A 27,807-nucleotide genomic window follows, 5' to 3' on the forward strand; every position below is an offset into this window, starting at 1 on the left:
GTGCCTTTATAAAACAAAAAATGTAAAATAACACGTACCTCAAGTTTTGTATTAGAAGGACTCAACTCGTAATGGGAGCGCTCACTAACACACCTGCTTCGACAGGCATCGGCACCTTACTGAATGGGTCTATCTCGCGAGAAGATTTGTTGGCGGAGAGGGGAGTACGAAAGGGTCACATTATATCGGGACTTGCTTTATATTCTCCGTTTTCAATTTCTGTCCAGGCCAAGTAGTACTAGTAGTTTTGTGTCCATTTATCCCAAAAACTCAGAAAGCCTAATTTTCGAGATGTGCCCTTTTAATACTAAGGGTGCGATATTACCTTTTAGCTCCAGTCATGTTTAGTTCCAGAATATGTCGTTTAATTTATGATCTACATTTTCATTACACACTGTAGTTTTTTGTTTATATCGAATATTATAATTATGGTATAAAACTGGTATACGCAGAATTTTAAAATTCCCAATAATTTACATAAATAACATCAGATGGTCAACGTGTTTTCCAAGAAATATCTTTAAATAACTCGTTGGCTGCGATCTGCAACATTCAAGAAATTTATCGAGTTAGTAAAGTGACAATGAAGAGTGTGAATCTCTTGATTGGTGTATTGTGCTTTTATTTAAACATTTTAAATGGAAATTCCCAAGGTAAGTCAGATTTAAGTATGATAAAGACTTGTGATTTTAGTGTTTTTTATAGTAAATATTATTTAATTATCAATTAAATATCAATCGCGTTTTCATCATCATCATCATGCAACTTCTCCTGTCCACTGCTGGACATACGTCTCTCCCATTTTTCGCCACTCTTCACGGTTCTGCATTTGTTTTCTCTTGGGCTCCAGTCAATTAGTCCATCTTAAGTCTTTTAGTCTCGCTATATGACCTGCCCAATTCCATTTCAGCTTGGCTATACGTTCGACGACATCAGTGATACCTGTTCTTTTCCGTAGGTCTTAGTTTATAGGAGATATAGTAAGTTTTCTGTCAATTCTACCACTTGATTTTGGATAGTCAGGTGTTCGCTGGGAACCAAATTTGTCATAAATTTGGTCTTAGTGATGTTCATTTTTAGATCTATTGTTGAAGATACGTTTTCTAATTCTTGTAGCACTTGTTGTGCTTCACGCAGATCTTGGGTAATAAGTACTATATCGTTGGCAAAACGCAGATGATTGAGCATTTATTAGTATATTTTTATTCCTCTTTTTTTCCCAATTTAGCATTATTATATTATATTATTTAGCATTATATATAGGCTTATTCGAGGACCGTTATAAATAATTTAGGTGAGAGAGTGTCGCCCTATCTCACACCTCGCTTTATATGAATTTCTCTAGTGGTATTATGTAGTTTTACACGCATTGTGGCGTTTCGGTACACTGTTTGTAGTAACTTTGTAAGCTGGTAGTCTATTCTACTATTGTTCAGAGCAGTTATAATGCTGTCTAATTCCACGGTATCGAAGGCTTTATGAAAGTCTACGAAGATAAATACCAGTGATCTGTTATATTATATCGATTTTTCTATCAAAATTTTTACTGTTTGTAGGTGATCGTTTGTTCCGAATTTTGAGCGGAAGCCAGCTTATTCTCGGGGCTGGTAGAAATCCAACTTTCTTCTAGTCTTGTCGTAATTATTCGGGTAAACATTTTATAGATGTGGTTTAATAAGCTGATTGGTATATAGTTTTTTAGGTGCGCCTTGTCTCTTTCTTGTGCAGTAAAATTGTTACTACATTCTTCCATGTTTCCGGTATGCAATAATCTGTTGGACAAAAGTTAAACAAAATTTTTATTTGGTTCAGAAGGGCACTTCCGCACATCTTTATAGTTTCTATTACGACTCCATCTTCTCCTGGTGCTTTGTTAATTTTCATCTTTTTCATTGCATCTTGGATTTCGTTTAGTGTGATCTCCGACATGAACTCTAAATGCTGGTTGATGATTTTGCGTAATGCGGCGGCTTCCAAGTTCGTTTGGTCTTTTCTTTGTCTTGTGTATATTTCTTGATAGAAGTGTTCAACTATGTGTAATAGTTCTTCTCTATTTGATATGTGGACTCTTTATTTGTTCTTTAGTTTGTGTATTTCACATTTTCCATTGTTTAGCCGTCTTCTCAGGACTTTCAGACCTTTGTTCTCTTCTATAGTTCGGTGGACCTTTTCATTCTTAAATTTTCCTAAATCTTTCCTTATAGCCTTGGATACTTTGGATCAAAATTTACACCTAGTGTTGTTTCCTGTTCATCCTGCTTTAGACCGATCTTTGCGTTAAAGTCGCCGCATATAATCGTGTAGTGGGTTGGTGTTTTTTTCAGTGCTGTTGAGGTACTAAATAGACTACTCTTGTGGATATGCTTCTTGTAATTACTATGTTATCTGCAAGTCTTTTGTGTATAGTAAAACCGACTCCCCAATTGATTCGGTTTCACTACTTATACTGTAAAATATATGCCCTGATTTTAGTGTTGTCAGGTTTTCTCCATGTCGCCTTACTTCACTGACTCCAATGATATCCCATTTTATTTTTGACAGCTCGATTTCCATTTCGGTGACTTTTTCTTTAGATAATAATGTTCCGGCATTGTAGGTACAGATAAAAAGTGTTAAATGTTTTTTCGACTTTCGCGTCGTCAGTTTTTTGCCCCCCCCCCCCCCAAGAACCCTTGGGACAGACAATTTCTCGCTATACTCACCTTATACTCACCTGGGGTCATCGAGCAAAAAGATAGAAGAGAGAATGTAAAGGTAGTGGGAGCAAACATGTTGTTAGACGGTAAGTGCCATTTTGAGAGGCCAAATTAAATAAGGAAAGAGAGTCTCTTTCCTTGTATAAGAAATCAAATTTAGTTGGGTTATGTTATTGTTTGTCCCAACTGTCACACGAAAGCTTATTTATATTGAAGTTTTTTAACAATTGTGTCACATTTTGGACTATTATCGTTATTTAATTAAAACTTTATTATGCTCTAGTGTTAAAAAAAGTATTTTAAGTGTTTGGAACATAGTGCTTATAATAATATTGGAACATAGTCTTAAATTTGGCGCCTCTGCATTTCCGGATATGTCCACCATATTAAGAGGCCACTTTTATGAATTTTGGTCTCCTTTTCATAACGATTAGATTCCCTCTTCTGGGGTACATCCATCTTTGTTTTAAAATCTGGCGTTTTGGCCCTGCCAAAATCGCGAACTTCAAATTTTAAACGTCAAATAAAGAACCTTGCTGTAGATAAAGGTTTTAATTAATTTGTCAAAAATATATTAGACTACAGCAAAAATGGCTTCATTAAAGAAAAGATTTGTTGAAAAACTAAAATCTAAAGAATTCAGAAGTTACTTAATGAGTACACATTTTTGGGGGCCTGTAGGAAATTGGGGTATAGCATTAGCAGCAGTTTTAGATTTTGGAAAGGATCCGAAGTTTATAAGTACCGTAATGACAGTAGCTTTATGTTTGTACTCTGCTGCTTTCATGAGGTTCGCTTGGATAGTACAACCCCGAAACTTGTTGCTTTTTATCTTCCATTTGACAAATGAAGCAGCTCAACTAGTGCAATTAACTAGAACCATAATCCACAAAATAAATAAGGGTGCAGCTAGTGAAGAAGACAGTCAAGATAACTATGATGATGATGATAGTGTGTTTAACACGACAACTAGTCCATTTACCACAGATTTTTGAATGATTTGTATTATGTTTATGAATTAAATCTCGATTGTAACAAATTTATATTATATATCAGGATTTCTAATTCATTGACAGTGGGTGGGTTATGTTTACTGGAAGTTTCACATTACTTTTAACCAAGTTTTCATAAAATGAAGATGAGACTGTTTTATTTTTAATACATCCTAACAGTATGTGATTACCATCACAGTGGGAAATATTATCGCATGAGCACTTTCCTGATTCTATAATGTTTAATCTAGCCAGGTGAGCAGGAACAGCACCGTGACTAGTTTTTAACCTTTTGATAGTTACTACTTATCGGTTGGATATATTATAATGAAATGTGTGGTAATTCTGTTAGGGATGGTAACGTAGGATGAATCTATGAATCTTGTATATATATATATATATATATATATATATATATATATATATATTCAAGGATTTTACAGTATTCACTGCCTTCCCTCGCTTCTCTTACTCATGGCGTCGTCTACTTCGTTCTTCCAGGATTTTCGGGGTCGTCCTCTTTTCCTCCTTCCTATGGGACTCCATTCGGTTATTCCCTTTATCCATCTGCTGTCGCTAGTTCTTCTTACATGTGCATACCACTTCAGTCTTTTTATTCTATTTATGTTATTATGTTTGTTTCTATTGATGTTCTTTGCTTTATTTCGTCATTATTTCTCCTATCCATTCTTGTTACTCTGCAGCATCTTCGCAGGCATTCCATCTTTGTTGCTACTGCTGTTTTTCTTGTTTATGATCCAATTTTCAGCCCCATATATCATGATACTTCGCACTAATGTTTTATAAATCTGTGTTTTTGTCTTCATATTTAGGTGTTTATTCCACCATACTGAGTTAAGTTGTCGGATTGCTGTTCTTGTTTGTCCTAATCTTTGTGTAATTTCTTCCTCTGTTGTTACCTTTTTCGTGATTATAAACTCCAAGTATTTGAATTTATCCTTTCTTTTGATTGTTACGTTGTCATCAATCTGTAGATCTTCTATGTCTTCTTCACTTGTAGATAGGTACTCTGTTTTCGCGAGGTTAATATCTAGGCCAGCCTTGGTACATTCTTCTTGTAGTTTCTTCATCATGTAGCTGAGGTCGTCTTGGTCTTCTGCAATCACTACTTGATCGTCTGCAAAGCTTAACGTATATAGGTATTCGTTCCGTACCGGTACTCCCATGCCTTCGCATTTTCTTTTTCATGTAGTCAAGACTTTCTCTAAGTATATTTTGAATAGGGTTGGAGATGTGAAACAACCCTGCAGGAGCCCTTTTGTTGTGGTGAAGTCTCCTATGATTCTTGTTCCCATTTTAATGGACACTTTATTTTCTTTATACATGAATCTTGTAATAAATCTTGTAATCATGATTATTTGCTGTGATCGCCAATATTTTCCATCAGTTAAAGTTTATTTTTTTATTATAAAAATTAATTCGATCTGATAGTGTGTATATAATGTTCATGTATACCGGAATGAGTAGAGTCCTTAGCGAGCTCGTCTACTGTTTCATTGCCTATTATGCGACCTGCGACTTTTTGCCCAAAATAAATGTTACATCTTTGTTTCTCATTTTTTGTTTAATGTCACATATCGGCTCACATGTCTTATGGTTCAACTCAGTATTATTAAGTCCACTGAGAACTGACTTAGAGTCTGAGATGATTACAGCATCTTGAACATTTTTGTGCTCTAGCCAATCCAGAGCTTTCGCAATAGCTACCGCTTCTGCACCCTAATGGCCAGCAAGGTCGCCAGACCTCAATCCTTCGGTTCTGAATTTGTACAACGTTTGGGTTACTGTCAAATACAACAAGGGCTACAATTCGAACATTTAAGATTAAGTCATCTATTAATTACTGGATTACTTTTAAGTTATTTATTATAATTTATTTATAATTTATTAATATTATCAATAAAAATTAATTTTATTAAATTAGTAGTATTAAACTTTTTATCGATCTAAAAATGTCCTAAAATACAGGGTGTTACATTTAAAAACGAACCGATGACGTCATCACTGTAATGTGTATCACCTTGTACAATGAAATTTTATTGTAAAATGTAGAACATTAAATTTAAAAATTGACGTGTTTTAGATTTTTTTAAAAAGGCTTTTCATTTAGGAAATATCGAATTTATTCCATACTTTACGGACACACTGTATGCCGAGATCTAAAAAACCTTAAAAACTATTAGAATATTTTTCACATTATAACTTAAACTACTGACAGCGAAAAAACAATAAAACATTAATTTAAATATTTTCTACCTTCATAAATAAATTCATTGATTTATTGATTTATCTTGAAATAACCCTGATAAAAACAACAACAAAATACCTTGAAATACAGTATAAATTAAAGTCTCAGTCAAACAGTAACATAACCTTAAAATATGAACATTCATAGTAAATCTCTTAATACTTTGATATTCTTACCTTACAAATTCACGAACAACAAATAATACCGATTGCACAGAATGAACGCTCAAAATACATATTCTTCAAACAATTAAAAAAACCAATATTTCAAACTTCTTATGGAACAAATACACACAAATTAGAAATATTTGGAAAGGTTTTTAAAACCTCCGCCGATTGTGACGGCAGAGCCTAAGTAGTCTGTAAATATATGTAGTATTTATGCAGTAATCTTTGGAGTGTACTAAATAATAATCTTTCTTAATTTTAGACTCAAGTTCAGTTGCTGTCGCCAATGAAAGTAAGTTTGCATGATTTAGAATAATTTTATTGATGATGATACATTTTTTATATTTCAGTGTGTAAAAGATATACCGAAGATGCCAAAAAGAATCATATTTGTCCTCTCCCGCTAGAGACCCGCATAATTGGAGGAATGTTAGCAGAAAAAGGAGAATTTCCTCATATGGTAGTATTTATTAATTATACAAGGGAGAACGTATTATATTTTAGTCCGAAGCACAGCCACCTTAAGTTACTTTAGGTGGCTGTGGTCCGAAGTTGTATTGTCGATTGAGATAAATAAAAAAGGTGGTACAATAGGCGGTAATATAGACTATCGCGAAGCTTCAGACTATGTTTTCTGTATTTTTAAAATTGAACACGTTGAACGCCGCGCGAATCATATACGATTCACGCTTATTTTACTTACAAGGGCCGCACGAATCACAATTGTTTCGCATGGAATATTATACTGTGGGCACCGCCACTCGTAGGTGATTCGCGCTGCAATGATAAGTATATGGAAGTTTGAAGTTAATAGCCCCCTCAACAAATATTTTTACTCGATATTGCCTAACATTATGGCTGTTCATTTCTGCCCTTTTAGACCAATATGGACTCTAGATAATATGGTAAATAAAAGGTAATAGACACATTAGTTTTACAAAATGCATTATATCTTTAACAATATAAGAAACTGCTCAGTGGGAGAATAATATAAATATAATACCGAAAAAGTGTTTGTATAGGAAGAAGTATCGCATTATATAAAACGCCTATAGAGTACAATTGTGGACATTTGTGAAACAACTTACACAATAGAATTTGTCACATTGAACACATTTCCATCTAGTTTGCGTTGCTTTGAAAGTCGCGTACTTTCTGTTGAACTCTTCGGACAAATTCTTATAGCAAAATACGCATCTGCGACGATTCTTTGTCTCTACTTCTTCCAAAATATGCTTTTCCCCAGACGAAGATCTTTTCTTTGGTTTTATTTGCAGTAAATCTTTTGCTATTTCTTCTCTGAACTGAGTTATGGTAATATTACAGCCCGTTACTTTTTTATATAATATGAATGCGTATACAACTGCTGATCCAAGGAGAATTTCAATACCACTTTATAGTTCTTCCAAGACAGGAAGCATAAGCCTTTATTTGGTCGGATAAATCTATGAAACTGTTGTTTTTATTGTAGTCGATGACAACTTTTGGCTTTTCTTTCACAGTTCCATTTCTTGATGTTAATGGTAGCATTATTTCCGTATGTTTTGTTGACAACATCAGAACCTCGCGTTTATCACACTACTTTATTACTACAACTCCAATCACTTTTTGCACCAATTACCTGCCCCCTTTTTAGCCTTTTTTCAATATTATTTTTTGGATTTCCCTTTCGATTTCTTCGCAAGGTTGCAACAAGGTGTGTTTGTCGTTCTAATAATTTATGTGCTAGTTCAATACTCGTGTAATAGTTGTCAACAAATACAGTACGACCGCAGTCAAGAAGCCCCTTCACATAGTCCTAAAACAACCGAACTGGGAACACTAAGTACACTATTAGTTTTCTCGGTACCACAATAGATTTTAAAGTCACAAGTGTACCCATCTTACACCAATTTTACACCAAACTTACGCCGTTTATTTTTGATAAATTTTAGGAAAGATAGCCGACCACGAAAGGGAACTTAAGTTTCGTCTATACAAATGTTTCCAGGCGGCGGTATAGAGTTTTGAAATTTTTGTCGGATGTGATCTATGAGCGGTTTTATCTTATACAGTCTTGTGGAAATATGTGAATTTTCGTCATCAGTAAAATGCCAATAATTCAGAAGTTCAAATCTGTTTCTTGACATGACTTGTTTTATTTCATTGAAGTATAGCTCATTAGAAGACCAATAAGAAGATAGTTTTGGCATTTGAACAAGCTCAATCCAAATGTGTAATCTCAAAAAATTTTTATTTCATCTATATTCGTATCTTTCCACTTTCTTATTCGAGCATTAGATAAAAGTGCCTTCTCAGCTTTTTGGGTGGCATATCGATTTGTCTAGTTGACCATCATAGTAAGAAGACTGTCATCCACAAATAAGTCAAAGAAATCTATTGGTTTTTTCTCTCGCCTATTTTCCGCAATATCAGAGTTTATTTCTAAATTATTTAAATTATTAGCAAAAGCGGAAATGTTTTCAAATTTTTACCTGTGATTGCACTCCACTGTGAATTGCTAGAACTCGTATCTCAAACAAGTATCTTGTCTGACAAAGAATCGCTGCTCCATTGTAATTTCTTTATAACACCCTCAATAATTTCATCAACGTGAGAAAAATGACTTGTACTTGGACCTAACTCGTCAACTTGCCTGCTGCTTTCATTTAACAACCGCTGATGGTCAGCTACTTTCGACGCCAAACAAATGTCTTTTTTTTGTACGACGTACTTTTTTTCTTTCTTACAGGCGAGCAATGTTCAGAAGAAGAGGGATCACTATCACAATTACATAACTTTCCGATGAATATCCGAATATTTCTTCATCTGACAAAATTTCGTTCATCATTTTTTCAAGTTGAATTTGTTTTTTTTTTCGTATTCCCCGTTCGTATTTTTGTATTATATTAGTATATAATGACAGTAAACCATGAGATATCAGATATCAACTTTTATTTATTTTGTGTTCATTATGTCCCGTTTTACGTTTTACGTTTTGGTAAGTTATATATATATATATATATATATATATATATATATATATATATATATATATATATATAATAATAATAGTCTCCCGTTTTATACCGCTTCGCGGCTTTGGGAGTATAGCAGGGTAGTCTGCTATAACTAGGGCCTACGGTATACAAGGAAGGTAACATGGCCAGTGCTACGCTTCAACCGCCTATTATTACCCCTGGTTTTACCCAAGGTACTCATTTTTATTCAGGCTGAGTCGACCTGGGGCCTATAGACATTTTTAAAAATGTCTAGTTATTCTTGCCGGCGGTAGGATTCGAACTCCGGACCACCGGCATGCGAGGCAAGCATCCTACCGCTTGTGCTACGCAGGCCCTATATATATATATATATATATATATATATATATATATATATATATATATATATATATATATATATTGTAACGATTGGGGTTTATAGAAAATAATTTATAAGTTATATACTACATAATATTAGATATAAAAAAGTATTTGATTATTTTAAATAAGTTATATACTAGAGAATTTTATAAAAATATATTTATGTGAGGGCATTTTTAATAAATTAGCATATAATAATTGTAAAAAGTTGTATTTTAATATTGTAAATATATATAAGTGAGCCATGTGCTTAGGCAACCAAAAATACTCTCGGAGATTGACAGATATTTATACTCTGAAGTGACGTTTAAGAATATTTACGAATATAAAGTGGGTTATAATAATATATTGTTTGAAATGTGTATTTTATTAAATTAGAATGTTAAGTTACTAATTTAATTATATATTCTGATCTGAAAAGCCTAAATGTAAACAAAATTATTAATAGAAAAGAATGGAATTCTCTGGATCTCCGGAGATGGCCATGTTTGCGAAATGGTTTGTTCCAGAAAATTCAGACAAGTATTTGATAGAACAAATTGGAACATGATATCTTACGAGATGGTTCTAGAATGTCCAAAAGATATAAATACCCGTGATTTGGATTCAAGATGGCAGTTTTTGAAAGTTTTTAGTCAGAAAAGTTTTAGATAGTGCAGTCAGAAGAGTTTTTGGGCAGTTTTTAAGTTTTTTAGTCAGAAGTCAAGCAGTTTATTATGAAAGTTAGTTAGAGTCAGTGAATCAAGTACAAATAGTCCAATAGTTTAATATAGTGAGTTAAATGAAGATTAAAAATTATGCATATAATTTAATGCACATTTATAATTATACACAAATAATTATTGAAGATAAAAAAAGGTATATTGGAAGAAATTAAATTATATTATGGTTGGAGATTAGTATAAATCAACTTATAATAATTGGATATTGGTATACTGAAAAGAAGAATAAATATAAATGCTGTTTGCTGGTTTGGTTGGTGGTGTATAGATGCTGGTGAAGAAAAATATATCTTAAATTGGTAGAAGCTGATAATTGAAAAAAGTAATTTCACAAAAAACAAGGATAACTGAAGTACGAAGACATTCAGTGGTGATTAGAATCTATATACTTAGTGGAAAATAGTTCATTTAGGCATTCAGTGAAAGAAAGGTACAAAATTTTGTTAATATAATTTAGTTAGTGTCATAACAATTTCAATTTTGAAGATAGTTTGTTTAAATTTTAGATTGTCTATAGAATTTAATTAGTTTTATAAGAATATCAGTTTAAAGATAGTTTATTTTAAATTTACATTGACTAGGTTAGATATATATGTGTGTTTCATAATAGTTATAATAAAGATAATTTAAAAAAGTACTTACAAGCTAATTCTTTGAGAACCGCGATAAAAACCCTATATTATTAAAAATACTCATTGCTCATCATTCAAACAAAAAACACATCATAAAAATATATATATATATATATGTGTGTATATATGTGTATATATATATATATATATATATATATATATATATATATATATATATATATATACATATTTTACAATAATTGTTTGTCTTATACATGTACATTTTAGAATCTTGACAAAGGCAAGGGTTTCCTATTTTCTTGCAATTCCTCGTTAGCAAATTTGTCAAAATATTTTCGTTTGCACCTTAAAAAAAGGAACCATCAAGAAATTAACATACGCGAAATGATTATGTATGTAAAATTGCCTGTAAGGTGGACCTAACTGTCTACCAGGAATATTATCCCTTGTAATTTCTGTAAGGTTCGCCTTTTGTACGTTACTTTTTTGTAATATTTCGTAGGAAATTTTCAGGAACTGCTTTCCTCTTTTTGTGGGTAGTAACTTCAGCACGCGTTTCCATTTTACACTATTTTTAATAACAAATCACTTCAAACAAGAACTCAAAACACACTCACTACGTGTAACGACTATTTACGTAGATTATGATTGAATTTTTCAACCCTCGATACCGACCATCGGAATGGTCCGACTACATTTTGGGATATGTCGAATGAATTTACCAAAAACAAATATTAACTTATTTCACAGTAACGTGGGGTGCCAACCGTTGTCTCTTTTCTGATCGCTAATATCGATTTTCTGTTTCTCTTTGCCCAAGCGAAGAGTATCATTCCACGAGATATCTGATTCCGGCTTAAGTCACTCCTGTTATGATATAAATAATCACAAGTGTCGCAGGATACTTGAATTCAAGGATTTTTAATAACTCTTCGCAACTTTTTAAATTACAACTGTTGTAAATTTGTGCATCTAAGTAGAAGTTTTTACATTTTTCTAATAAAAGAAGAAATATAATAATTGCATAAAAATCAAATCAGATTTAAAAATCACAAATTGGATATTCTCATAACAATGATTTAAGACGAGAAAAACTAAATTTTAGACGTGACAACGGTGTATATTTGAGAACATGTGTGTTAGGATGCTGAGTTGCCAAACCTATCAGCCAAGTTAATCCCGTTGGAATATATTAGTATTAATTGAGTCCAATATCCAAAACAAAGAAATATTCGTACAATTCGTATTATCACTAACAACTGTTACACGGTCTAGATATCAACAACTTTCACTTTAACTGCTTCCTGTGATTAGAATCTAAAGAATGTGTCTGGGTGAAAACTTACAACTCATCACTTATTCTAAATCGCGCAACACTGTACGACTTGGTGTCTTATAAAAATTATAATATTTGGACGAGAAGCCAATATCAGACTGTCCTTGAAAAATTTTAATTTCTAAGTAATAAAAATTACTTAGAACTGACCAATTTCTGGAAATAACTGACCATTTGAGATTAATTTGTGATCTTTCAGGTGGTATAATTATATTTCAGAAATACTAGTTGTAACACAGTGATTTAGGAAAATGCGGAAACTTACTGTTCTTCTAGTATTTTTAAAATGTTTATTACGGCAAGGAACTGCGCTTGCGTGCTAAGGTTATTGCAACTTTATTAATTATTTTCATCCCAACAACAAACTGACCAAATGTTCATTATATCTGACCATTTGTCAGCGTTTTAATCTCTGTGGAATACAGTCATTTGTTTTATAGATTTCGTTCAATGAGGTGCCAACATGATTTTTGTCGATAGGACACTTGAATTAAAAGATATCGGATTTTTACCGTCCCGCTGATACAAATTTTATTTAACATTGATTTCGCGCGCGTAACTGACATGCAAAATCAAGGGTCACTTCAAGCGTTGTTTCTAAAAGAACGGTTAATGCTACACAAAAAATGCTTATAAACATATTTGTTTAAAATTATCTCAGCTACATTTTTTATTAAAAACATTTTTTTCTACGGTGTACACATTCTTGGTAAATTGTGTTTTTTTGCGTTTTTACCCACCTGCTAGGGCAGTTTTAGGGGGAAGCCCGAGAGTAAAAGTGGTAAACTTTTTTGCATCTTTTTAGGGTTCCAAAATTAATATTCTCTGCAAAATTCAGCTTTTTCGTATGAATTTTTAGGGTTCAACTCTCTGACGGTTGGACTAAAACTAATAAAAGTGTGTGTTTTGAACGTGTGGCTGTCACCTCGGGGGAACAAATACGGGTCTATACACCTTCTGTTATCTCCGGGTGCTCTGTAGAGGGCTTCGAATATTGCAGTCGAGAGCTCCTCTACCCAAGTCCATTTACTGGGTAAATATTTATCTTCTGATGGCTTGTCTTGAAAAAGACAAGATATTTCTTACATGACAAAGGTACACCAAGTCGAAATAAAGCATCAGGTCGTGGTCTTCTGAAGGCTTGTCTTGAAAAAGACAAGAAATTTCTTACATGACAAAAATATAGGTAGAAATAAAACATGAGATTGTAGTTGAATAATATATCAGCCACAGAGTATAATTGGAACATCAGGAAGCAGCGCCCCAAGAGCACTAAGCTCTCGGAGGGCCCTTGAGGGACTGACCTAGCTGACCTGAAAATCGCCAATATTTATATGTGCCGTTCGAGCGATAAATAGGGATTTCCAGGTCAAGAGCCAATGGGAAAATTCAAGGCGGGGCGATGCGCATCGAAAATGCGCACTAGTCCACAGACTATGGCATTCGATGACATGGCAATGCTAAAATAATAACCGATTTGTGACCAGTATTATCAAACCGTTCTGTGACATTTTTTTCGTCACAACCCCTGTATTGTTTTATTATTTAATATATGTATATCTGAATCTAATCCCTATTTATATATTTTAGGTGCAACTCGCTTATAGCAAAAGTAATACAACTAAGTATTTTTGTAGTGGTTTCATTATTAGTAAAAATTACATTCTTACCGCAGCCCACTGTGTTGATGATGTTGCAATGTAAGTATTTAAAAATATGGTTATTATTTTTGCCAAATAAAAAAAAAGTTATATAATTTTTGAATAAATAAATCATCGTCATCAAGGATTTTCATTCCTGGTGGAATGTTTGCCAGTTTTATTTAAAACTCTTTGATTCGCTTAATGCGGTGAATTACTCCTATTCTTCTTGTGTACTGTCAAAGTTAAGTGTATAACTGGGCTTTCTTTAAAATTTTCTTCCACTTATTTAGATCTCTACATAGATCCTCCCAGTTTTTCACTTTCAGGATTTTGATATGTCTCATGACCTGGTCCTCCAATTTCTCTTTAGGTCCTCCCCTTGGTGTTTCAGTTTGTGGCTTCTATCTGGTGACCTTCTTAATCAGAAGGTTTTTTATCCTTCTCTCTACGTGTCCCAGCCATCTCAGTCTCTGTGCTTTAATAAATCAAACTGTAGCTTCTCTTTCCATGGTTCATTCTCCTTTTCATTTCTCTGTTTTCTTATCGGGCCCACAATTCCTCTGGAGGGAAGTCATTATCATCATCATCCAGCCTTCATTTATCACGTCCACTTCTGGACACAGCCCTTTCTTAAACTCCTCCATTCTCTACTATTTTGTGCTTTTTATTGCCAATTTTTGGTGATACGCCTGATGTCGTCGTGTAGGAGATATTCCTCTACTACGTTTGTCTGTTCTTGGCCTCCAATTTGTAATTTTGCTTGATCATGGTGGGTCGTGCATTCTTGCACATGGCCTGCCCAGTTCCATTTCAGTTGCCCTACGGTTCCACAACATCAGCAATACTCGTCCTTCTTCGCAGATCTTCGTTTTTTGTTCGGTCCCGCAACATCACTCCCAGCATAGACCGTTCCATTCGTCTCTGTGCCACTCTCAATTTCGAAGCCGTAGTCCAGGTTAGAGTCATACTTTTCTCCCCATAGGTCATGACCGGTATTACGCATTGGTCAAATACTTTTCTTTTGAGGCTAATTGGCATGCAATAAGTGCGTATCGCAGTTTTCCAAAGGCTGTCCAAACTAAAGTAATTCGTCTTTGTATTTCGCATGTTTGGTTATCCCTGCTGATTCTTATTTCATGACCCAAATACATATATTTCTCCCGCATTCGATGACAGTCCAACTCATCTAACATATCTGTCGCTTCTCCTAAATTATCTGTGATAAGGGAAGTATTCCTCTGTATTTATTTAATATATACATATATCGTGGGCTTAAAGTTAAAACTGACCAAGTCTAAAATATCAATTTTTAGTAAATGCACTTTTAAGCTGACCCGAAATTAATAAATTATAATTACCAAAAATATGTTTGTTTAATACAAGTTTAATTTATACTGTTATTTGTTTTATAATTTGATCTTTTAATTTAACCGTTAAATAAAATAAAAAATAGCCATTGTTCTTTTCTTTTGTCAAAAAAGTGACTTGGTCATTTTTTACCGATTTTTGAAATCTTTAAATCGTATCTGGTCAAACAATAAAATTACTAATTATTGGTGCCAACAAGGACCAGGTGCTTAAAACTGCTTTACTTTGTAACGATGAGACTACCAAAGAGAATTGAAGTACTATTGTAAAAATAATACCTCAATCAACCATGGGAGCTTATCGTCTATACCTTGCCTAGCTCAGTATCTCAAGGGTGAGTTCGTCTTGTCTTAAACTAGGGATTGAACCTGAGTTCTTAGTTGATAGCAAATAAGACAAATTTTAACCAAACATATTTATTTAAATGAATAAAAAACAATAATTAACCCTGCCAAAGCTTAACAGTTAATAAGTGTTACTTATTGCTTCGATGGGCTGCTTGTGTGTTCTAGCTGTTGGGTCCTCCAATTAGAATTTGTGGCTTCTGGAGAGCTGCAGTCACACGTGGCTGTATGTCCTGACCAATTGTTGAAATCCAAATATGCCAATAAAACCAATAAAATTTTGATATGTCCAATAAACCAATAAAATGTCCAGTAAAGTGTCCAGTAAACCAATAAAGTTTTGATACGTCCAATAAACTAAAAGATAAGGAACAACTTGCATTAGAAACACATCAAAAAGAAAAGTTTAACTTCCTTGCCATCTTACAAAATTACACTTAAACAAATAGCGTATGGCAAGGATAAAATGAAATATGAATGTTACTACTTAGTTAAATTCTGTTACAGAGTCCTAATGCATATATCAGAAAAAAAATGTGCTTTCGAAAGAAAGTAAGTTTACAAATATTGGAAATGTGGTTAGAATTATAGAATAAATATCACAATGAAAGTACTTACCCCAAGAGAATTTGTAGACCATCAAAATGAGTCTTATAATAATTTTTGCCTTCTTTTATAAATTTCAAAAAGAGGCAAAAAATAATCCCACTACAGAATGGTTGTTTTGACAGAAAGTGGGAGACTGAATGAAGTTAGCACAGATGTCATAGAATGTTGCTATAGATATCATGAAACTAGCTTGTCAGTCAACACGGAACAGAATAGTCTGCCGAACAAAAGTGAGAGGGCGAATATTTATTCTATGGGACAGAAAGAGAGAAAAAAAATAAAGACAGAGGAAGAAGAGAAAAACAGAGGGCGCCAACTACTTTTATAAATAAAAAATAGTAAAAATTAAACTGAAGATAAAGAAATTAATAAATTAATAAACAAATTAAAATGAAATAATTATTTAAATATAAATTAATAGAGATGTGACGTTTATAACGTTACAACTTATTTAGTTACTGGGGATCTTTAAATCAGACTTTTATTACAAAAACTGTATTAATCATAAAGAAGAATTTCAAAAAACAAAAAAATAATTAATAACATGAACTACTTAATCTGAGTTTGATTCTGTGTCACTTTCACCTACTGTGGGTTCCAGGACGGCATTCCCCTTTTTCTTGTCAACTGGTAGGGCTTGGTACTAAGCGTGATATTCTGGAGGAATATCGTTTTTAGTGCAAAGCCTCAAGAGGCTATTTTTCTTCTTCTTGGAAATGCCCAACTGTCCTGTGCATAATTTTGGTATATTCTTCGTAATTTCTTGTGGTCGTCCTCTTCCAAAGAGAAATTCTTCCTTAAGAAATTAACAAACTGAGAAACAGAACTGGAGAAGAAACAACGAACAGAGATGAAATATTAAGAATAGTCGAAGAGTTCTACACAGAGTTATATAGATCAAGAAAAAAAGATAACAATACGGAACCTCCAATTACACTAAAAACTGGGGTATTAAACCAAGGATCAGATTTAATGCCCGATATAACAAAATCAGAAATCAAAGAAGCCCTGAAGAAAATGAAAAATAATCGAACCCCGGGTGAAGATGGAATAGTATCAGAAGCACTAAAAATTGGAGGGGATGTATTACTTGAAAAAATTAAACAACTTTTCAATATCTGCCTTCACAGCGCCAATATTCCAACAGACTGGAACAACGCTACTATGATTTTATTACACAAAGCGGGAGACAAAGCAAATTTAGAGAATTACAGACCGATTAGCCTCCTCAGCCATATATATAAGTTGTTTACGCGAATACTAGTTAAGAGAATGGAAAGAAAATTAGAGACTTATCAACCAAGGGAACAGGCAGGATTCCGAAAAAGTTACGGAACAAATGACCATCTACAAAGTATAAAAACCCTAATAGAGAAAGCAGTGGAATACAATAAACCTCTAGTTCTAATATTTATCGATTTTCACAAAGCCTTTGACACAGTTGAGCTAAGCAAAATATTACAGGCGCTTAAAGAATGCAGGCTAGATTATAGATATACTACATTATTATACAAAATATACCTGCAGGCAACAACCACTGTCAGATTACATACGAACAGTAATCGCATAAAAATAGAACGGGGGGTTAGACAAGGAGACCCAATGTTACCTAAACTTTTTAATATGGTGCTAGAACATGCTTTTAAGAATTTGGATTGGATGACAAAGGGAATAAAAATAGATGGAGAATATCTAAACAACTTACGTTTCGCCGATGATATACTTATAATAGCTGAAGATCTAGGTATGGCAAGAGAGATGGTACAGGAACTCGTTGTGGCTACAGAAAGTGTAGGTTTAAATATAAATATCTCGAAAACAAAAATCATGACCAATTGGGTACCCAACCAGAACATCAGTATTGGTGGGAAAGAAATATAACTCGTAGATAGATATAAATACCTGGGACATGAAATTATGATTGGCAGGGATAACCAGACTCATGAACTGAAGAGAAGAATCGGCCTTGAGTGGGCAGCATTTGGAAAACTGAGAGAAACTTTTAAAAGTGAGCTGCCCACATGCCTAAAGAGAAAGTCTTGACGTACGGAGCAGAAACACTTACCTTAACAAAAGCAGCAGCTACCAAACTGAGAGTCACGCAGAGAAGAATGGAGCGGTCCATGTTAGGAATAACTCTGCGAGACAGAATAACCAACGAAGACATCAGGAGAAGAACCGGAGTGACTGACATCATCGAGATGATAGCCAGACTAAAATGGAGATGGGCAGGACACATAGCCAGAATGACAGATGGGCGATGGACAAAGAGGTTATTGAAATGGAGGCCAAGGGAAGACAAGAGAAGCGTCGGTCGACCACCTACAAGATGGACTGACGATTTAAGAAGACTCGATAAAAACTGGATAAGAGCGGCGCAAGATAGACGGGGTTGGAAACATGAGGAAGAGGCCTATGTTCAGCAGTGGACTCTTGAGGCTGGATGATGATGATGATGTCCTCTTCCAAAAACATTAATCCTTTTAAATGCTATTTGACTATAGTTATATTTAAAGATAATTCTTCCCGGATTTTTCTTCTTATAACGCGTAACTTCACGATACCTACTATTTTCATCCACGATACCTTATTTCCATCCTCGTCTTTTAATCTGTTCTTCACGAAGGAACTTGCCAGTGATTTTAAATCTAAAAAATCTGCAAACCTGAGCTCTTTACACTGATAAGGCCAACTTTTCTTATTTTTAAGTCGCTTAGAGCGAGCCAACCGGAACACATTAAGTAAATCATTCATAGTAAAAATAGCAACATTTTTTCTAGCAAACTCAATGGCGCTGTGCATTGAGTCAACCTCCATGTAGGAGTGTCATTTTTCCAAAAAGTTAATGTTGTATGCTTGATAAATGCTTATTTTTTACCAAGTATAGAAATAACGCAGCTATGTACTGATTGCGGTTTTGACCGCTGCAGGTATCTGAATACAAGCTTATTTCTGTCACATCCCTTGGAATTGTTTTTACCCATTCAAATAATGCGGTTCCAATTAAGAACTCCCTCGTTGGCCGTTGATCTCCGTCCACGCATAGCAGTATGCATTATTTGGTGTCGCTGCTTAGCAGTTGTCGCTGCAGAGACAGTCAAGTTATATGCACATAATTTCATACTATAATAAAACGGGGATGTATCGGAGAAAGGAATTTGCAAAATGCTTTGTAGATCAAAAGTAATACTAATAAAATGCTTATCGTTTAAGGATCGTAACTTATCCTGCATCTTGGCAGCATTTGCTTCATCGCGCCGACGTATCTGTTCTTGGTAATTTTCTATGGTTATGAGTTTATTTTTATATTGTGCACAAGTACAACATTGATCTTTTTTAGGCTTGAAAAAAGCCAAATTATATTTACTACAAAAAATGCGTCGATACGTCACTTTAGACACCTTTGCTTCGTTCTTGCTATCACATACTTCGGCGAATAAATGATACATTTTTGTGATTGATAAGCTAGGATCTAAGTATTTCAGGTTGTTAGATTTCCTACAATAATGGGATTCAAGAGTAGGGAAACTGTCGATATGGTTTTTAATTTTCTCTTCTAGCTCCTGGGGTGTTTTATTGCCTGGTGCTTTACACCCCGTTGGTCTGGTAAGTTAAATGAACCATGTTCGTTTATTCCAGCAAAGGCATGGTCATATATATGTATATATAGGTATATATATATATATATATATATATATATATATATATATATATATATATGTATATATATATATTTTCTAGAAATAAGCCGAAGTTTCTAAGAGCTGGAGTGACAGATGTAAACGATGTGTCAAATGAGCAAGTTCGATCTATCGACTCTGTTATAATTCATCCTCAATTTAAACGACCAGAGATATACAATGATATAGCACTTATTAAGGTCACAGAAGATTTTAACTTTAATAAGTTTGTAAGTCCAATATGTTTATACACTAGCGATGAGGATCCAGATGGATACGGCGTTCACCCAGGTAAGTCCAAAACAGTAGGTTACTAGGTAACTATGCCAAAGAATGGATATTTGAGTTATTTATACAGGGTGGTCCTTAAGTAATTGTACAAAAAGAAACCACAGATTCTAAACTTCAAAACATTGCGATTTAAGTCAAATTGCTTTAATAAAATGTTGATATTAAGAAAGATACAGGGTGTTAAAGTGGAAATTAAAAATTTTAATTTTTACTATAACTTTCATGTTTGTGAACATTTATGTATAAAAATTCGTAACTGGGTATTATTAATCTTTAGAAATTATAATATGATACATATTTTAATGCAGCTGATAGAGGGCCCCACATATGCCACATATGTGGCATACATTTGCACTTAACTTTTTTGCTTTTTAAGTTACCGGTGTTTGTGATAAAAAATATTAAAGATACATTATTTTACCAAAAAAAGGTATACTTATTAAAAACTTTAAAAGTCAACAGTTTTCGAGATAATCGCATTTTACAAATCAACTACATAATTCAGATTTAACGCAATTACTCCAGGCGTTGATCTCTAGGCAACGAAAGAAAATTAGACAAAAACATCAATACTTCTGAATTTTGGTATAAAATGCCTTCAATTTGTAAATGTTTTTTATGGACATGCGAATTACCTTGTAATTTGAATGGTGAGATTTATTTATATTTTTTATAAAATAATTTTATTGATTGGTACACCACCACATTATAGAGAAAACTGCAGTGATAATTAAATACAACTTTCCTGAACGTTGGATTGTTCGTGGTAGTCATATTCCTTGGTCATGTGGTGAGATATTAATATAACTACTTAATGCAGAAAAATTACAAAAGAATACTTATTATTATACTTATAATACTTATTATAAATACTGCAGCAGTTTCTTTAGAACCAATGATGCTATTTGATATGAGACGATCTTTTATGGAATGTATTGACAAATGAATTAAAGAAAATGGTGGACATATCGAACACTTACTTTGACAAAAAGTTTAATGTTATTTAGTTTACTTATTTCTTAATTTCGTTTATAAATAAAATATTTTGATTACGACTTTAATACAAAACGTAAAATATTTGATGTAAAATCCAATTATTCTGTTATTTTGTCAAATCCTTTTACAAATTATCCTGCTGATATATTTATTTTATTTAATATTTCGTTAACTATTAACTTTAATAAAGGCATTTTATACCAAAATTCAGAAGTATTGATGTTTTTGTCTAATTTTCTTTCGTTGCTTGCAGTTATTGTGTTAAATCTGAATTATGTAGTTGATTTGTAAAATGCGATTATCTCGAAAACTGTTGAGTTTTGTAGTTATTAACAAGTATACCTTTTTTTTGTTAAAATCATGTATCTTTAATATTTTATATCACAAACACCGGTAACTCAAATAGCAAAAAAGTTAAGTGTAAATGTATGCCACATATGTGGCATATGTAGCGCCCTCTACAAGCTACATTAAAGCATGCATCAAATTATAATTTACGATGTTCAATAGTACCCATTTATGAATTTTGATACATAAATGTTTGCAAACATAAAAATTGTAGCGAAAATTAAAATTTTAAATTTCCACTTTAACACCCTGTATCTTTCTCAATATCAACATTTTATTAAAGCAATTTGGCTTAAATCGTAATATTTTAAAGTGTAGAATCTACGGTTTCTTTTTGTACAATTACTTAAGAACCACCCTGTATATACTTTTATAGTTTTTACTAGTTTTAAATTATGTTTTTGTTCTGTAAATTATGCAGTCACTTAGATTGTCTTGTACTAAGTAGTTTTTTAATCTATTTTTGGTTTCCTATTCAGATGATACATCTGTGAGGCTCTTACAAGAAAAAAAAACAAGGAGGAAAAACGTCAATAAACTCTTCTAATTAAATTTTAAAATCTTATAAAAGCAATACTATTATCATCAGTATCCAATTCTATTTCTCCTAACATCTTTATTATGGTGTACTTTTTACATTTATAATAGAGTATTAATAGCGGAATATTTGAAAGATCTACAGTAACTAACTAGTATATCGAGTTGTGGAATGCAGTTAAGAAAGAACTTTAACTCTGAATATGAGAAAAACTCCATTTATGCTGATCGTTAATAAAAAACAACTACAAGAGGGTCAAATGATCCACGGATAACAATGAGAAAGCCCTAAAATTGGTATTTTCCCCACCAGAAAAAAAAACAGTACCTACCTTCTGCTCGATTACATATATAGGCAAGACATCAACAAAAATAGCCAAAAACATAAAAAAAAGGAAGGGATAACACCAGCTTTTAGAACAAACAACAACTTGGGCAAATATATTAAGAACAACCAAAAAGGGCCAAAGGACCAAAAGAAAACGTACTTACACAATGGTGTATACAAACTTAAATGTGGCGACTGCCCAAAAACTTACATCGGTCAAACTGGTAGAAATTTTAACAAAGGTGTAACATAAAAGGGCTTTTAATAATAGAAAAACATATTACACAAAAACAGTTCATAATCATTCTTTTAATGACGAATTTCACATTCTTTACAATTCTTGACATTCAAAATAAAGGTCTTACTCTATCTTTATTAAAATCTACGAAAATTAACAAATTAAAAAATACAGACATAATTCTGAATGATCAACTTGAGACAAACAATTCTCCCCTCTTTAACTTATTCAGTTAAAGACTACTAAGTGTAAACGCATACCAAAAATAGATCACTTCAGAAAGGCACTCTACCGAAACAGCTGTAGTGATAATAATTTATAATAAATTTTGTGGAAATGTTGAAAACAAAGTTTTCAGGGTTTTATTGTTAGATAAAATGAATGTTCATCAAGTAACGGTCGAATCCATCACTTATTTCTATATTTCATTGAACTTATCTACTCTGTCACTTGCTTTATAACGTAAATATTTATAAACCATTTAAAAAGTCAATATAAAGATTTATTCTACACGAAAAGGTTTATCATGTTTAATAATATACATTCATTAAAGTATTCTTATGTTCCTATTTAATCTTATTCTATTTTCTATTTTGTAGGATGGGGTCCAACTGGGGAGGACTTTGGAAACGAAGAGAAACAAACGCAGATGATAAAACTTTCCCTAAACATTGATAGTAATGAAAGTTGTAATAACACTTACTTTCCTTTAATAAAAGGTATATTACCAGAGGGTATAGTAACAAATAAGATAGTATGTGCTGGAGGAAAAACAGGCGGATGTCAGGTAATGTATTTTGTGCTCAGTGGAGTTAATGTAATAGATCATTAATAAAATAGAATATATGTATACACGATTGCGCAGCTGTTTCCTAGTGACATTTTAATACTATTTTTGGTTGGGAAATAATCACAATTTTAGTTGATAATGTGTTTAACCGCACCAAGATATCATTATTTATAAAATTTCATTTAAATTATAACTTTAAATTTTTTTTCTTGTATAATATTTACATGTTCCTCCACCCCGATCAAAAAATTTTATATAAAAAAATGCAGATAACGATCATTTTGGTACCAAATTTGCCTGGTTGTCAACATGTTGTAGATGATGGTCATCTTTGTGAGGTGCCTAACGGTGACGAATGTTGGCCATTGTAATTGGCATCATCATTGTAATCTTTATCTTGTCACACCAGCGAGAAAAAGCTGCAAAGATGTTGTGTTGATCCAGGTTCTGAGGTTATATAACCAGGATGTTTCTCTTCTTCTTGGACATAGCTTTCCAAATATTTTACCTTGCAGGATGTTTTGTAGGAAGGCATATCTGGATTCATTTCGCATAATATGTACGAAGCATTGTAGGTTTCGAGATAGTGGTCAGTATCTCTCGATTTTTCTGAGGATCTCCTCATTTGTAACTCGGACAATCGACAGGATCTTACGAAGTACTTCCAATTTTCTGCACATATCTTCTTTTTAAGGTCCACGATTCTACACCATAAAAAGCTCCATAAAGAACACCACTGCATTACGCACGACGTGTACGTGAATACCTAAATATTGTTTCCTCTATTAGATGGATTGGTAGATGAGTGACAAGCTAGATCTCCTGATCTGTTCCCACTAGATTTTTTCTTATGGGGATACCTTAAGTCTAAAGTTTAGGTTAACAGACTTAATATTATTGATGAACTTAAAGAGAGAATTAGGACCGAATTAATGGTGATACTCTAAACAGCTACCTTGCTAAACAGCTGCAGAAAAGAATTCAAATCCAGAATAACAGCATGTAAAGACAGATGGTTCCATAATTAGTGACAAAGAACAGATACTAAACAGGAGGGCGAGTCATTTTGAAGAACTGCTTAGCGACAGTCGTGAAGAAGACCAAATAGAAATTACTTTACCTGAAATGAATAAAAACGCTCAAGAACCGCCCCCACCGAAAAAGAAATTAGAGAAGCCATTTCAAAACTGAAAAATAACAAAGTCCCTGATTTGGACAATCTTCCTGCCGAACTGTTTAAAAATGGTGGTGACACCATTTGAGATATGATGGTGTGTGATAATTATAGAGGCATCACCCTACTTAACGTGGCATATAAAGCATTGTCCAACGTATTGTACAGAAGATTGATTTCCTATGCTGAACAAATAGTTGGGAACTATCAGTGCGGTTTCCGACCCAATAAATCAACAACGGATCAAATCTTCACAGTCAGGCAAATTCTTGGGAAAACGCTTGAGTTCGGAGTCGACACCCACCATATATACGACTCAGTCAACAGACAAAAACTTCTACAGGCTATGGTGGACAGGTGGAATTTCAAATGCTGCTTCATCTTGTTCAACTAACGGAACTTACACTCACAGGCGTAGAGAATGTAGTCAGAATCAAAAACGACTTTTCAAGACCCTTACATTGTAAAAATGGACTGAGACAGGGAGATGGACTGTTGTGTCTCTTATTTAACCTTGCACTAGAAAAAGTAATTCGAGAGTGCCATATTAATACGAATGGTAAGCTCTTTTCGATAATAGTGTCAAAGTAAGGTATTACCAATAAAAAAATATAATGATATTGTAACTTTAACAGTGATGACGTCATCACAAATATGAATTCAGCGAAAAATGCGCAACTGAACAAGAAATCGACTTGTCTGAGCTTTTTTTACCCAATGGCTAAATCAAGCATTTATCGAAGTTATTCCAACGTTTACATGCTCACTGTATACAATATTAAGCATTAAGTATATCATGGTAAGCTCATGCCTAAGGGTAATCAGTGCTTAAGGATATTTATTTAGACAAATCAAGATATATCAGGAGATATTAGTAAAAAGTCGGAGTAGTCCATTGTTAATCTTGCGAAATGTTAATGAGCATTATATTTGTTAAAAAACCGTAACCTATAGGCTTAAGAACTGAACAGAATAAAAACTCGTCACTGGATACTACTGAATTCCACTCCCGATCCAATAGTAATCGTTTTCTGCCACTAAATATAAAAACTATAATTTTATTTCTTTTTTTCTTTTCACAAAACGTATTGTATGCTCAAAAGACACACAAACGCATACAATACTGTAGAGCGGAAAAGAGAGCGGAAAAAAAGAGTTTGGAGTAGCTTTCATAGTTGACAAAACCTGGAGAAGATCGGCACGGGACCGACAAGGTTGGAGGCATAGTTTGGAGGAGGCCAAGGCCTGATTTGGGCTGTAGCGCCATTGGAGAGAAACAGATAATTTTATTTGTTGGTTAAGTTGCAACTCAACAAAAAATAACAACGTTAAAATCGCAAAGATGAGATATCTATCGTGAAAAACTTAACCATTTGCTAACCATAGTCTAACGTCATTTACTGACCATAGTCCAACAAGACGAATTATCTTTTAGTGACATATTCAATTCCACGTTCAATGCCACTTAGTTTAACTAGTGCAAAATCGTTTAGAAAGCATATAAGCTACATATCTAAGCATAAAAAGACATATCTATATAATTTTTGTTTAATATTGCATCCAGTATAGTTTGATTTCTTATATATTTATTCAAAACGTCTTTTGAAAACTTTGTAATCCTATTCAGAAGGCGAAATATTGGCAATTATTATTTTTTTACATGTGTATATTAAGTACATTTTAATTGTTCCATATTTTAGGTTGACTCTGGCAGTCCCCTGCAGATAAACCGCAAAACTAGTGATGAGAAACCATGCATGTATGATGCAGTAGGAGTCTCATCCTTCGGTCCAAGAAATTGTGACAAGAAAGGACTACCAACGGCTTTTACCAGGATTTCCAATTATATCAAATGGATTCAAGTTAATGTCTGGCCTTGAGTAGATACGACCAGCCATTTCTCTTAGATGAATACAAGGAGTAGTATCATTTTAGCGGTAGTTAAATACAATAAGTGTACATAAATTTGTTGCAGTTGTTAATAATTTTGTAATAAATTTAAAATGAATGTATTATTATTTTATTTTAATATTGTAGCATTAATTTTTAGCTTTAATTCTTTATTCATGAAATTATTTAACAAATATATTCCAGACGGGTTGTGTATAATTGAATCAGTGAGTGAAAAAACGATATAACTCCAAAATCATGCATTTGAGATAACCTGAAAAAACTGTTTATTTTAAAAAGTATACATTACACAAAAAATATGTACATTGCCAGTTTGAAGACAATCAAATTCTTTAAACGAATGTAAAGAAAAAATTTATTTTTGTTTTTTAATAAACGACATGCGCGCCCAAACGTCCCTTGGAGTCATACCGTTTTTCCACTCAACATTAAAAATGCGTTGAAATATTTAGGTTATAATAAGATAAAACAACAAGTTTGAATAACGTGTATTATTTGTAAGATATTTGGCCATATAAGTTTTTATGAAAGGACTTTGAAATGACCTAAAAGAAATGGTACTTGGTCTTCCTGAGTCACTGAGTCTACCCACTTCAATTGTGGGTTTCCTTGTATTTCAGAAACTCTATTTGCAACAAACTGTGACCATCTCGAGCTATGTGAGCCTAACCAAGCAAGTACGATTTCTGAGTCCGTCCAGCAGTTTATTGAGTCTATTTGAGTTAATTTATTATTTAGAATTTCAACTATTCTTTTAGTGAGTTTGCTGCATAAAACAGCACCCATAAGTTCTAACTTAGGTAAAGTTAATGTTTTTATTGGAGCTATCCTACTTTTAGAGGTGATGAGTGTGGAAGAGACATTTCTTGAGCTATAAGTAACTCTAATATATATGCAGCTGGCGTATGCCTTTTCACTAGCGTCGGAAAATGCGTGTATTTGTATACTACATATATAATTTTCAATAAAACAAGGTCTGTGAATTTTTAGATGTTTTAGTGCTGAAATATGTTTGAGAAAATTTAACCATTCATTTAAGAGTGTAGAGTCTAAACTTTCATTCCACTGAATTTTTGAAAGCCAAATTTTTTGCATTATTATTTTTGCAGTTACTATTACTGGATTAATTAATCCCTTGGGGTCGAAAAAACTTGCGATTATCGAGAGCACTTGTCTCTTAGTGTAGGAATCTTTTATTTCGATTTCTGATACTGAAATAGAGAAACTATCTAATTTAGAGTCCCAACAAAGACCTAATATTTTATTGGAATGATTTTCTAAAGATATAACATACGTAGAGTCAGTTGAAAATTGTGAAATATTTTCTAAAAATTGTGGTGAATTTGAACACCATTTGTGAAGAGATATGCCTGCCTTTTGTAGCAGTGCAGTGATTTGCTCATGCGCAAGTGT

General features: G+C 33.2%; 1 protein-coding gene and 1 pseudogene across 1 annotated transcript; both read left to right on the forward strand.

The window, feature by feature from the left end:
* Positions 1–497: 497 nt before the first annotated feature.
* LOC140435212 (clotting factor G beta subunit-like) lies at positions 498–26,495 on the forward strand. The gene is made up of 7 exons (XM_072524007.1): positions 498–653; positions 6,387–6,416; positions 6,475–6,584; positions 13,728–13,837; positions 19,843–20,072; positions 23,119–23,306; positions 26,184–26,495. The coding sequence occupies exons 1-7, from the start codon at positions 584–586 to the stop codon at positions 26,361–26,363; spliced, it is 918 nt and encodes a 305-aa protein (XP_072380108.1). The 5' UTR covers positions 498–583; the 3' UTR covers positions 26,364–26,495.
* On the forward strand, positions 3,180–3,949 carry LOC140433564 (mitochondrial pyruvate carrier 1 pseudogene; annotated as a pseudogene).
* Positions 26,496–27,807: the final 1,312 nt, after the last annotated feature.

Source organism: Diabrotica undecimpunctata, chromosome 2 (genome assembly GCF_040954645.1).
Source record: "Diabrotica undecimpunctata isolate CICGRU chromosome 2, icDiaUnde3, whole genome shotgun sequence".
Classification (NCBI taxonomy): Eukaryota; Metazoa; Arthropoda; class Insecta; order Coleoptera; family Chrysomelidae; genus Diabrotica; species Diabrotica undecimpunctata.

Bases quoted from the DNA above. Each gene is read 5' to 3' on its own strand.
- LOC140435212 (XM_072524007.1), top strand. From the start codon at position 584: ATGAAGAGTGTGAATCTCTTGATTGGTGTATTGTGCTTTTATTTAAAC. The intron at 6,585-13,727 runs GTAGTATTTATT...TATATATTTTAG, and splicing joins AAGGAGAATTTCCTCATATG to GTGCAACTCGCTTATAGCAA. The intron at 23,307-26,183 runs GTAATGTATTTT...TCCATATTTTAG, and splicing joins GAAAAACAGGCGGATGTCAG to GTTGACTCTGGCAGTCCCCT.